This window comes from Pseudorca crassidens, chromosome 5 (assembly GCF_039906515.1).
Source record: "Pseudorca crassidens isolate mPseCra1 chromosome 5, mPseCra1.hap1, whole genome shotgun sequence".
Lineage (NCBI taxonomy): Eukaryota > Metazoa > Chordata > Mammalia > Artiodactyla > Delphinidae > Pseudorca > Pseudorca crassidens.
Window position 1 is genome coordinate 16,386,939 of NC_090300.1, and position 13,183 is coordinate 16,400,121.

Below are 13,183 nucleotides of genomic sequence, written 5' to 3' on the forward strand. Positions count from 1 at the left end.
AATTCTGGGACAAGACAAGGATGCCCGCTCTCACCACTTCTATTCAATGTAATACTGGGTATCCTAGTCACAGCAATCAGACAAGAAAAAGAAAAGTTATCTAAATCAGAAGTGAAGAGGTAAAATTGTCATTATATGCAGGTGACATGATCCTCTATATAGAAAACCCTAAAGACTCCACACAAAAACTATTAGAACTAATAAATGAATTCAGCAAGGTAGCAGGATACAAGATTAATATACAGAAATCTGTTACATTTCTTTACATTAACAATGAAAAATCAGAAATAGAAATTAAAAAAAAATTCCCATTTAAAATTGTGTCAAAAAATAACTAGGAATAAACATAACCAAGGAGCTGAAAGAATGATACACTGAAAACTATAAAGTGTTGATAAAGGAAATTGAAAATGATGCAAAGAAATGGAAATATATCCCATGCTCTTGGACTGGAAGAATTAATATCGTTAAAATAGCCATACTACTCAAAGCAATCTGCAAATTTAATGCAATCCCTATCAAATTACCCATGACATTTTTCACAAAACTAGAATAAATAATCCTAAAATATATATGGAACCAGAAAAGACCCAGAATTATCAAAGCAATCCTGAGGAAAAAGAACAAAGCTGGAGGCATAACACTCCCAATTGTAGTATTGTCTGGAGAACAGTATGGAGGTTCCTTAAAAAACTAAAAAGAGCTACTGTATGATCCAGCAATCCCACTCCTAGGCATATATCCAGAAAAGACAAAAACTCTAAATTGAAACAATGCATGCACCCCAATTTTCATAGCAGCACCATTTATAATAGCTAAGACATGGAAACAACCCAAATGCCAATCAACAGATGACTGGTTTAAGAAGATGTGGTGTATATATACAATGGAATCTTAACCCAGCCATAAAAAAGAATGAAATATTGCCATTTGCAGCAACATGGATGGACCTAGAGAATATCATACTAATTGAAGTATGTCAGAGAAAGATAAATATTATATGATATCACTTATATGTGGAATCTAAAATATGATACAAATGAATCTATATACAAAACAGAAACAAACTCATAGACATAGAAAACAAACTTATGATTACCAAAGGGAACAGGAGGGGGTATAAATTAGGGATCTGGAATTAACAAACTGCTGTATATAAAATAGATAAGCAACAAGAACTTACTGTATAACAAAGGGAACAATATTTAGTATCTTGTAATAACCTATAATGGAAAATAATCTGAAAAAATATATGTGTAATGTATAACCGAATCACTTTGCTGCACATCTGAAACTAACGCAATATTGTAAATCAACTATACTTCAATAAAAAAAGAAAAATGAGCAAGGGAAATTACCAATTTCATGAAGTCCTTCCACAAATGGCTAATAAGAGGGATTCCACCTCATTAACTATTAAATAAATAAAAATTAAAACAATAATGTCACTGTGAAACAGGCAAAGATTTACAAGACTGAGAATATACAGTGTTAGTAAAAGTGTGAGAAAAAAACAGGATTTTTAAAATACATTGTTAGTAACATAGCATAACAGTTCTGAAGAAATATTATATTATATATATATATATATATATATATTTTTTGTGGTACACGGGCCTCTCACTGTTGTGTCCTCTCCCGTTGTGGAGCACAGGCTCTGGACGTGCAGGCTCAGTGGCCATGGCTCGCGGGCCTAGCCGCTCCATGGCATGTGGGATTTTCTCGGACCAGGGCACGAACCCGTGTCCCCTGCATTGGCAGGCGGACTCTCAACCACTGCACCACCAGGGATGCCCTATATAGTATTTTTAAAGAATTAATATTTTTATTTAACAATTTAAAAATTATGTGCAAAGTCATATTCTAGATGTTTAGGATACAGTGGTTTAAAAAATGTAAGTCACAGAATGTAACATTCTAGAACAGAAGTTAGAAAATGAATTTTAAAACACAAATAAAAATAAAATATGAATATAAAACACAATGGAGTTCTGCTACTGATGATGCAGGATTGGTAGTACCAACAAGTGTTCACTAGACTAGACATATATATATATATATATATATATATATATATGATATACCCCAAAAGACTTAAGATACTGGAATTATCTGACATAGTCTATAAAATAATGATGCTTCCTATGTATAAATAACCTTGAACATATTTGCAGGAAATAAGAAACGATAGAGGGGTGGGATAGGGAGGGTGGGAAGGAGGGAGATGCAAGAAGGAAGAGATACGGGAACATATGTATATGTACAACTGATTCACTTTGTTATAAAGCAGAAACTAACACACCATTGTAAAGCAATTATACTCCAAAAAATATGTAAAAAAATAATAATAATAAAAAAGAAACTATAAACACCATATAGCCTTTTGGTAAAGGAACCAAATAGAACTTATAAAAATGAAAACTACAATACACTGAGATTAAGAACTCAATGAATGAGTTTGCAACTAAAGCAATTAGAGAAAGAAGAAAAAGACCCCAAAGTTAGCAGAAGGAGAGAAATCATTAAGATCAGATCAGAAATCAATGAAAAAGAAATGAAGGAAATGATAGCAGAGATCAATAAAACTAAAAGCTGGTGCTTTGAGAAGATAAACAAAATTGACAAACCATTAGCCAGACTCATCAAGAAAAAAAGGGAGAAGACTGAAATCAATAGAATTAGAAATGAAAATGGAGAAGTAACAACTGACACTGCAGAAATACAAAAGTTCATGAGAGATTACTACAAACAACTCTATGCCAATAAAATGGACAGCCTGGAAGAAATGGACAAATTCTTGGAAATGCACAACCTGCCAAGACTGAACCAGGAAGAAATAGAAAATAAGAACAGACAAATCACAAGCACTGAAATTAAAACTGTGATTAAAAATCTTCCAACAAACAAAGCCCAGGACAACATGGCTTCACAGGCGAATTCTATCAAACATTTAGAGAAGAGCTAACACCTGTCCTCAAACTCTTCCAAAATATAGCAGAGGGAGGAACACTCCCAAACTCATTCTACGAGGCCACCATCACCCTGATACCAAAAGCAGACAAAGATATCACAAAGAAAGAAAACTACAGGCCAGTATCACTGAAGAAAATAGATGCAAAATCCTCAACAAAATACTAGCAAACAGAATCCAACAGCACATTAAAAGGATCATACACCATGATCAAGTTGGGTTTATTCCAGGAATTCAAGGATTCTTCAATATATGCAAATCAATCAACGTGATACACCATATTAACAAATTGAAGGAGAAAAACCATATGATCATCTCAAAAGATGCAGAGAAAGCTTTCAACAAAATTCAACACCAATTTATGATAAAAACCCTGCAGAAAGTAGTCATAAAGGGTTATTTCCTCAAAATAATAAAGACCATATATGACAAACCTACAGCCAATATCATCTTCAATGGTGAAAAACTGAAAACATTTCCACTAAGATCAGGAGCAAGAGAAGGTTGCCCACTGTCACCACTCTTATTCAACATAGTTTTGGAAGTTTTAGCCACAGCAATCAGAGAAGAAAAAGAAATAAAAGGAATCCAAATTGGTAAAGAAATAGTAAAGCTGTCACTGTTTGCAGAGGACATGATACTATACATAGAGAATCCTAAAGATGCTACCAGAAAACTACAAGAACTAATCAATGAATATGGTAAAGTAGCAGGATAAAAATTAATGCACAGAAATCTCTGGCATACCTATACACTAATGATGAAGAATCTGAAAGTGAAATTAAGAAAACACTCCCATTTACCATTGCAATAAACAGAATAAAATATCTAGGAATAAATGTAACTAAGGAGAAAAAAGACCTGTATGCAGAAAATTATAAGACAATGATGAAAGAAATTAGAGATGATACAAAGAGATGGAGAGATATACCATGTTCTTGGATTGGAAGAATCAACATTGTGAAAATGACTCTACTACCCAAAGCAATCTACAGATTCAATGCAATCCCTATCAAACTACCACTGGAAGTTTTCACAGAATTAGAACAAAAAATTTCACAATTTGTATGGAAACAAAAAAGACCCTGAATAGCCAAAGCAATCTTGAGAATGAAAAATGGAGCTGGAGGAATCAGGCTCCCTGACTTCAGACTATACTACAAACCTACAGTAATCAAGGCAATATTGTAGTGGCACAAAAAGAAAAATATAGATCAATGGAATAAGATAGAAAGCCCAGAGATAAACCCATGCACACATGGTCACCTTATCTTTGATAAAGGAGGCAGGAATATACAGTGGAGAAAGGACAGCCTCTTCAATAAATGGTGCTGGGAAAACTGGACAGGTACATGTAAAAGTATGAGATTAGAACAAACCCTAACACCATACACAAAAATAAGCTCAAAATGGATTAAAGACCCAAATGTAAGGCCAGAAACTATCAAATTCTTAAAGGAAAACGTAGGCAGAACACTCTATAACATAAATCACAGCAAGATCCTTTTTGACCCACCTCCTAGAGAAATGGAAATAAAAACAAAAATAAACAAATGGGACCTAATGAAACTTAAAAGCTTTTACATAGCAAGGGAAACCATAAAGAAGACCAAAAGACAACCCTCAGAATGGGAGAAAATATTTACAAATGAAGCAACTGACAAAGGATTAATCTCCAAAATTTACAAGCAGCACATGCAGCTCAATAACAAAAAAAAAAAAACAAACAACCCAGTCCAAAAATGGGCAGAAGACCTAAATAGACATTTCTCCAAAGAAGATATACAGATTGCCAACAAACACATGAAAGAATGCTCAACATCATTAATCATTAGAGAAATGCAACTCAAAACTACAATGAGATATCCTCTCACACCAGTCAGAATGGCCATCATCAAACAATCTAGAAACAATAAATGCTGGAGAGGGTGTGGAGAAAAGGGAACACTCTTGCTCTGCTTGTGGGAATGTAAATTGATACAGCCACTATGGAAAACAGTATGGAGGTTCCTTAAAAAACTACAAATAGAACTACCATACGACCCAGCAATCCCACTACTGGGCATATATCCTGAGAAAACCATAATTCAAAAAGAGTCATGTACCAAAATGTTTATTGAAGCTCTATTTACAATAGCCAGGATATGGAAGCAACATAAGTGTCCATCATCGGATGAATGGATAAAGAAGATGTGGCACATATATACAATGGAATATTACTCAGCCATAAAAATAAAAATTGAGTTATTTGTAGTGAGGTTGATGGACCTAGAGTCTGTCATACAGAGTGAAGTAAGTCAGCAAGAGAAAAAGAAATAGCATGTGCTAACACATACATATGGAATGTAAGGAAAAAAAGTGTCATGAAGCACCTAGCGGTAAGACGGGAATAAAGACACAGACCTACCAGAGAATGGACTTGCGGATATGGGGAGGGGGAAGGGTAAGCTGTGACAAAGTGAGAGAGTGACATGGGCATATATACACTTCCAAACGTAAAATAGATAGCTAGTGGGAAGCAGCTGTATGGCACAGGGAGATCAGCTCAGTGCTTTGTGACCGCCTGGAGGGGTGGGATAGGGAGGGTGGGAGGGAGGGAGACGCAAGAGGGAAGAGATATGGGAACATATGTATATGTATAACTGATTCACTTTGTTATAAAGCAGAAACTAACACACCTTTGTAAAGCAATTATACTCCAATAAAGGTGTTAAATAAATAGTAGATTAGACACAGCTAAAGCAGAAATTAAAGAATAGAAAGAGAAATTGGAGACCTTATAACATGGAGAGACAAAACATGGAAATTACAGAAGAAAGGGTGAAAGACATGGAGTATACAGTGAGATCTCAAATCATTTAATTGAAGTTTCAGAAAGAAATGTAAACAAAGATAATAGGTGAGAATTTCCCAGAATTCATGATAGAAATTATTCAATAGATTCAAGAGATCCACTAATGCCAAGTAGGAAAACAAAAAGAAATCTACAGCTTGATACATTATATTAAAATCTCAGACAACTAAAGGTTCAGATATTCAGAGTCCAGAGGGAAATAAAAAGGAATTATCTTCAAGGGAGTGACAGTTAACTAACTGCTGATTTAATAGCAATAAAGGAAAGCATAAGTCATTGGCATCTTCAGTGTACTGAAAGAAAATAATTTCCAACTTACAATTCCATACAGAGTAAATCAGGAAATGAAAACTCAAATCCACTCTGAGATACCACTACATACTGCTCAGATGGACAAAAATTTAAAGTTTGACAATACCAAGTGTTCTCAAGGATGTGAAACTGCAAGGACAAATAACACTTCCATTACTGGAGTGTCAATTGGTGCTTCTTCTTTGAAAAATAGCTCTGCATCATCTAATAAAGATGAAAATGTGCACACTGTATGGCTCAGCAATTTCATTCCTGGGGCTCTTACTTGGAAATCTATATACATTTGTACACTGGGACATTCACAAGAATGCTGTAATAGCCCCAAATTAGAAACAATGCAAATGTTTTTTAATAGTATAACAAATAAAATTGTAGTATATTGTGTACAATAGGATCCTATACAACAATAAAAGTAAACGGACTTCAACTGTTTGGAACAACACACATAAATCTTGTAAACATAAAAGGAGCAAAACCCAAGGGAATCCCTGAACTATAATTCTTTTTTCATAACCATCAAAACCAGACACATCAGACTATATCATTTAAGAATTATGTAAAGTTTAGAAACTAAAGGAAATCAAGGAAGTGTTTACCATAAAAGTAAAGATATTTGGTTATTTCTAAGGTAAATAGCAGTGTTATAACCAGGAAGGGATATGGAATATATGAATGTGAGTGGTATTTCGGGGGCACTGATTAATTCTAAATTTCTTGAGCTAGATAGTATTTTTTTTTGACATCTAATTAAAACATTTATTTAAAAATTCAGTGTAGAAGTAGACACAATTCTTTCTTTTTTTAAAACATCTTTATTGGAGTACAATTGCTTTACAACGTTGTGTTAGTTTCTCCTGTATAACAAAGTGAATCAGCTGTACGTATACATATATCCCCATATCGCCTCCCTCTTGCATCTCCCTCCCACCCTACCTATCCCACCCCTCTAGGTGGTCACAAAGCATGGAGCTGATGCTATGTGGCTGCTTCCCACTAGCTATCTATTTTACATTTGGTAGTGTATATAGGTCAACGCCACTCTCTTACTTTGTGCCAGCTTACCCTTCCCCCTCCCTGTGTCCTGAAATCCATACTCTATGTCTGCGTCTTTATTCCTGTCCTGCCCCTAGTTTCTTGAGAACGTTCTTTCTTTCTTTCTTTTTTTTTAGATTCCATATATATGTGTTAGAATATGGTATTTGTTTTTCTCTTTCTGACTTACTTCACTCTGTATGACAGACCACCTCACTACAAATAACTCAATTTTGTTTCTTTTTATGGCTGAGTAATATTCCATTGTATATATGTGCCACATCTTCTTTATCCATTCATCTGTAGATGGATGCTTAGGTTGCTTCCATGTCTTGGCTATTGTAAGTAGTTCGGGAATGAAAACTGTGGTACATGACTCTTTTTGAATTATGGTTTTCTCAGGGTATATGCCCAGTAGCGGGATTCCTGGGTTGTATGGTAGTTCTATGTTTAGTTTTTTAAGAAACCTCCATACTGTTCTCCATAGTGGCTGGCTCAATTTACATTCCCACCAACAGTGCAGGAGGGTTCCCTTTTCTCCACGCCCTCTCCAGCATTTACTGTTTGTAGAGTTTTTGATGATGGACATTCATACTGGTGTGAGGTGATACCTCATTGTAGTTTTGATTTGCATTTCTCTAATGATTAGTGATGTTGAGCATCCTTTCATGTGTTTGTTGGCAATCTGTATATCTTCTTTGGAGAAATGTCTGTTTAGGTCTTCTGCCCATTTTTGGATTGGGTTGTTTGTTTTTTTGATATTGAGCTACATGAGCTGCTTGTAAATTTTGGAGACTAATCCTTTGTCAGTTGCTTCGTTTGCAATATTATCTCCCATTTTGAGTGTTGTCCTTTCATCCTGTTTATGCTTTCCTTTGCTGTGCAAAGACTTTTAAGTTTCATTAGGTCCCACTTGATTATTTTTGTTTTTATTTCCATTTCTCTAGGAGGTGGGTCAAAAGGATCTTGCTGTGATTTATGTTATAGAGTGTTCTGCCTATGTTTTTCTCTAAGAGTTTTATAGTGTCTGTCTTCATATTTAGGTCTTTAATCCATTTTGAGTTTATATTTGTGTATGGTGTTAGGCAGTGTCCTAATTTCATTCTTTTACAGGTAGCTGTCCAGTTTTCCCAGCATCAATTGTTGAATAGGCTGTCTTCTCTCCATTGTATATTCTTGCCTCCTTTAGCTAAGATAAGGTGACCATATGTGCATGGGTTGATCTCTGGGCTTTCTAACCTGTTCCATTGGTCTATATTTCTGTTCTTGTGCCAGTATCATACTGTCTTGATTACCATAGCTGTGTAATATAGGCTGAAGTCAGGGAGCCTGTTCCTTCAGCTCCATTTTTCTTTCTCAAAATTGCATTGGCTATTTGTGGTCTTTTGTGTTTCCATACAAATTGTGCAATTTTTTGTTCTAATTCTGTGAAAAATGCCAGAAGTAGTTTGATAGGGATTGTATTGAATCTGTAGATTGCTTTGGATAGTATAGTAATTTTCACAATATTGATTCTTCCAATCCAAGAATGTGGTATACCTCTCCATGTGTATGTATCATCTTTAATTTCTTTCATCAGTGTCTTATAGTTTTCTGCATACAGATCTTTTGTCTCCTTACGTAGGTTTATACCTAAGCATTTTATTCTTTTTATTGCAATGGCAAATGGGAGTGTTTCCTTAATTTCACTTTCAGATTTTTCATCATTAGAGTATAGGAATGCAAGAGATGTCTGTGCATTAATTTTGTATCCTGCTACTTTACCAAATTCATTGATTAGCTCTGTAATTTTATGGTAGCGTATTAGGATTCTCTATGTATAGTACCATGTCATCTGCAAAGAGTGACAGCTTTACCTCTTCTTTTCCAATTTGGATTCCTTTTATTTATTTTTCTTCTCTGATTGCTGTGGCTAAACTTCCAAAACAATGTGAATAATAGTGGTGAGAGTGGGCAACCTTGTCTTGTTCCTGATCTTAGTGGAAACGGTTTCAGTTTTTCACCATTGAGGATGGTGTTGGCTGTGGGTTTGTCATATATGGCCTTTATTATGTTTAGCTAAGGTCCCTCTATGCCTACTTTCTGCAGGATTTTTGTCATAAATGGGTGTTGAATTGTGTCAGAAGCTTTTTCTGCATCTATTGAGATGATCATATGGTTTTTATTCTTCAATTTGTTAATATGGTGTATCAGATTGATTGATTTGCATATATTGAAGAATCCTTGCATTCCTGGGATAAACCCCACTTGGTCACGGTGAACGATCCTTTTAATGTGCTTTTGGATTCTGTTTTCTAGTATTTTGTTGAGGATTTTTGCATCTATGTTCATCAGTGATATTGGCCTGTAGTTTTCTTTCTTTGTGATATCTTTGTCTGCTTTTGGTATCAGGGTGATGGTGGCCTCGTAGAATGAGTTTGGGAGTGTTCCTCCCTCTGCTATATTTTGGAAGAGTTTGAGAAGGACAGGTGTTAGCTCTTCTCTAAATGTTTGATAGAATTCGCCTGTGAAGCCATGTGGTCCTGGGCTTTTTTTTTTGGAAGATTATTATTTTTTTTTTTTTTGCAGTCCATGGGCCTCTCACTGTCGTGGCCTCTCCTGTTGCGGAGCAACAGGCTCCGGACGTGCAGGCTCAGTGGCCGTGGCTCATGGGTGCAGCCGCTCCGTGGCATGTGGGATCTTCCCGGACTGGGGCACGAACCCGTGTCCCCTGTATCGGCAGGCGGACTCTCAACCACTGCACCACCAGGGAAGCCCTGTTGGAAGATTTTTAATCACAGTTTCAATTTCAGTGCTTATAATTGGTCTGTTCATATTTTCTATTTCTTCCTGGTTGAGTCTTGGCAGGTTGTGCATTTCCAAGAATTTGTCCATTTCTTCCTGGTTGTCCATTTTATTGGCACAGAGTTGCTTGTAGTAATCTCTAATGATACTTTGTATTTCCACAGTGTCAGTTGTTACTTCTCCTTTTTCATTCCTAATTCTACTGATTTGAGTCTTCTCCCTTTTTATCTTGATCAGTCTGGCTAATGGTTTATCAACTTTGTTATCTTCTCAACAAATCAGCTTTTAGTTTTATTGATCTTTGCTATTATTTCCTTCATTTCTTTTTCGTTTATTTCTGGTCTGATCTCTATGATTTCTTTCCTTCTGCTAACTTTGGGATATTTTTGTTCTTCTTTCTCTAATTGCTTTAGATGTGAGTTTAGTTTGTTTATTTGAGTTGTTTCTTGTTTCTTAAGGTAGCATTGTGTTGCTATAAACTTCCCTCTTAGAAGTGCTTTTACTGCATCCCATAGGTTTTGGGTTGTCATGTTTTCATTGTCATTTGCTTCTAGGTATTTTTTGATTTCCTCTTTGATTTCTTCAGTGATCTCTTGGTTATTAAGTAGTGTATTGTTTAGCCTCCATGTGTTTGTATTTTTTACAGATTTTTTCCTGTAATTGATATCTAGTCTCATAGCGTTGTGGTCAGAAAAGATACTTGATACGATTTCAATTTTCTAAATTTACCTAGGCTTGATTTGTGACCCAAGGTATGATCTATCCTGGAGAATGTTCCATGAGCACTTGAAAGGAAAGTGTATTCTGTTGTTTTTGGATGGAATGTCCTATAAATATCAATTAAGTCCATCTTGTTTAATGTATCATTTAAAGCTTGTGTTTTCTTAATTATTTTCATTTTGGATGATCTGTCCATTGGTGAAAGTAGGGTGTTAGAGTCCCCTACTATGAATGTGTTACTGTCGATTTCCCCTTTTATGGCTGTTAGTATTTGCCTCATGAATTGAGGTGCTCCTATGTTGGTTCCATAAATATTTATAATTGTTATATCTTCTTGGATTGATCCCTTGATCATTATGTAGTGCCCTTCTTTGTCTCTTGTATAGTCTTTATTTAAAGTCTATTTTGTCTGATATGAGAATTGCCACTCCAGCTTTGTTTGGATTTCCGTTTGCAAGGAATATCTTTTTCCATCCCCTCATTTTCAGTGTGTATGTGTCCCTAGGTCTGAAGTGGGTCTCTTATAGACAGCATATATACAGGGCTTGTTTTTGTATCCATTCAGCCAGTCTGCTTTTGGTTGGAGCATTTAATCCATTTACATTTAAGGTAATTATCGATATGTATGTTCCTATTACCATTTCTTAATTGGTCTGTGTTTGTTATTGTAGGTCTTTTCCTTCTCTTGTGTTTCCTGCCTAGAGAAGTTCCTTTACCATTTGTTTTAAACTGGTTTGGTGGTGCTGAGTTCTCTTAGATTTTGCTTGTCTGTAAGGGTTTTAATTTCTCTGGTGAATCTGAATGAGATCCTTGCTGGGTAGAGTAATCTTGGTTGTAGGTTTTTCCCTCTCATCACTTTAAATATGTCCTGCCACTCCCATCTGGCTTACAGAGTTTCTGCGGTAAGATCAGCTGTTAATCTTAATGGGATTCCCTTGTATGTTATTTGTTGCTTTTCCCTTGCTGCTTTTAATTTTTTTTTTTTGTATTTAATTTTTGATAGTTTGTTTAATATGTGTCCTGGCATGTTTCTCCTTGGATTTATCCTGTGTGGGATTTTCTGTGCTTCCTGGACTTGATTAACTATTTCCTTTCTCATATTAGGGAAGTTTTCAACTATAATCTCTTCAAATATTTTCTCAGTCCCTTTCTTTTTCTCTTCTTCTTCTGGGACCCCTATAATTCAAATGTTGGTGTGTTTAATGTTGTCCCAGAGGTCTCTGAGACTGTCCTCAGTTCTTTTCATTCTTTTTTCTTTATTCTGCTCTGCAGTAGTTATTTCCACTATTTTATCTTCCAGGTCACTTATCCATTCTTCTGCCTCAGTTATTTTGCTACTGATCCCTTCTAAACAATTTTTAATTTCATTTGTTGTGTTGTTCATCATTGTTTGTTTCATCTTTAGTTCTTCTACATCCTTGTTAAACGTTTCTTGTATTTTCTCCATTCTATTTCCATGGTTTTGGATCATCTTTACTATCATCACTCTGAATTCTTTTTCAGGTAGAGTGCCTATTTCCTCTTCAAATGTTTGGTCTGGTGGGTTTTTACCTTAGTCCTTCATCTGCTGTGTGTTTCTCTGTCTTTTCATTTTGCTTAACTTACTATGTTTGGGGTCTCATTTTTGCAGGCTACTGATTTGTAGTTCCCGTTGGTTTTGATGTCTTCCCCAAGTGGTTAAGGTTGGTTCAGTGGGTTGTGTAGTCTTCCTGATAGAGGGGACTGGTGCCTGTGTTCTGGCGGATGAGGCTGGTTCTTGTCTTTCTGGTGTGCTGGATTGCATCTGGTGGTGTGTTTTGGGGTGTCTGTGACCTTATTATGATTTTAGGCAGCCTCTCTGCTAATGGGCGGGGTTGTGTTCCTGTCTTGCTAGTTGTTTGGCATGGGGTATCCAGCACTGGAGCTTGCTGGTCATTGAGTGGAGCTGAGTCTTAGCATTGAGATGGAGATCTCTGGGAGAGATCTCGCAGATTGATGTAGACACCATTCTTGAGTTAGTTCTTCTCTCCCAGCCACAGCGCTCTCCTGGCCCTGGTCCAGGCATCATGAGCTTTAGCTCTGAAGACTACCTGTGCGCTGCCTCCTCCTATTGCAAGGTGTTCAGAGACAGCTTGCGCCTGTACTTGGGCCTCTCTGGGGCCTCCGGCATGAGTACCTTCCACTCGCAGTCACTGTCCTGCTGCAATGTGGCCTCCTCAGCTGCATGCTTCTCGGCCTCCTAGCTCTGCCTGGGCCTGGCCTACTGCCCGTCCCCGGCATTCGATGTGCTGGACCTGAGTCAGGTGGTGGTGCACATGTAAGAGTACAGGTTCTTCCACACTAACTAGAAGGAGCAATTGCAGGGCCTCAACAACCTCTCCGCCGTGCAGCAGCTGGAAACGCAGAACTGTGCACTCAAGGTCAAGCTGGCTGCGCTGTGGCAGCGCCAAGCCCAGCAGTCATGCCTCCGTCTAGATAGTAGTTTTATAAGTATTTGCTTTATGTTTATTCCTTATATTGCTTTCTTACTG

General features: G+C 36.6%; 1 protein-coding gene across 1 annotated transcript in view; it reads left to right on the forward strand.

Annotated features, from left to right (window-relative positions):
- Positions 1-12,895, forward strand: part of NEK11 (NIMA related kinase 11) — a 144,179-nt gene extending 131,284 nt beyond the window's left edge. The window contains 1 exon segment of the mRNA XM_067739784.1: positions 12,686-12,895. Within this exon segment, the coding sequence (XP_067595885.1) occupies positions 12,686-12,895 (210 nt within the window).
- Positions 12,896-13,183: the final 288 nt, after the last annotated feature.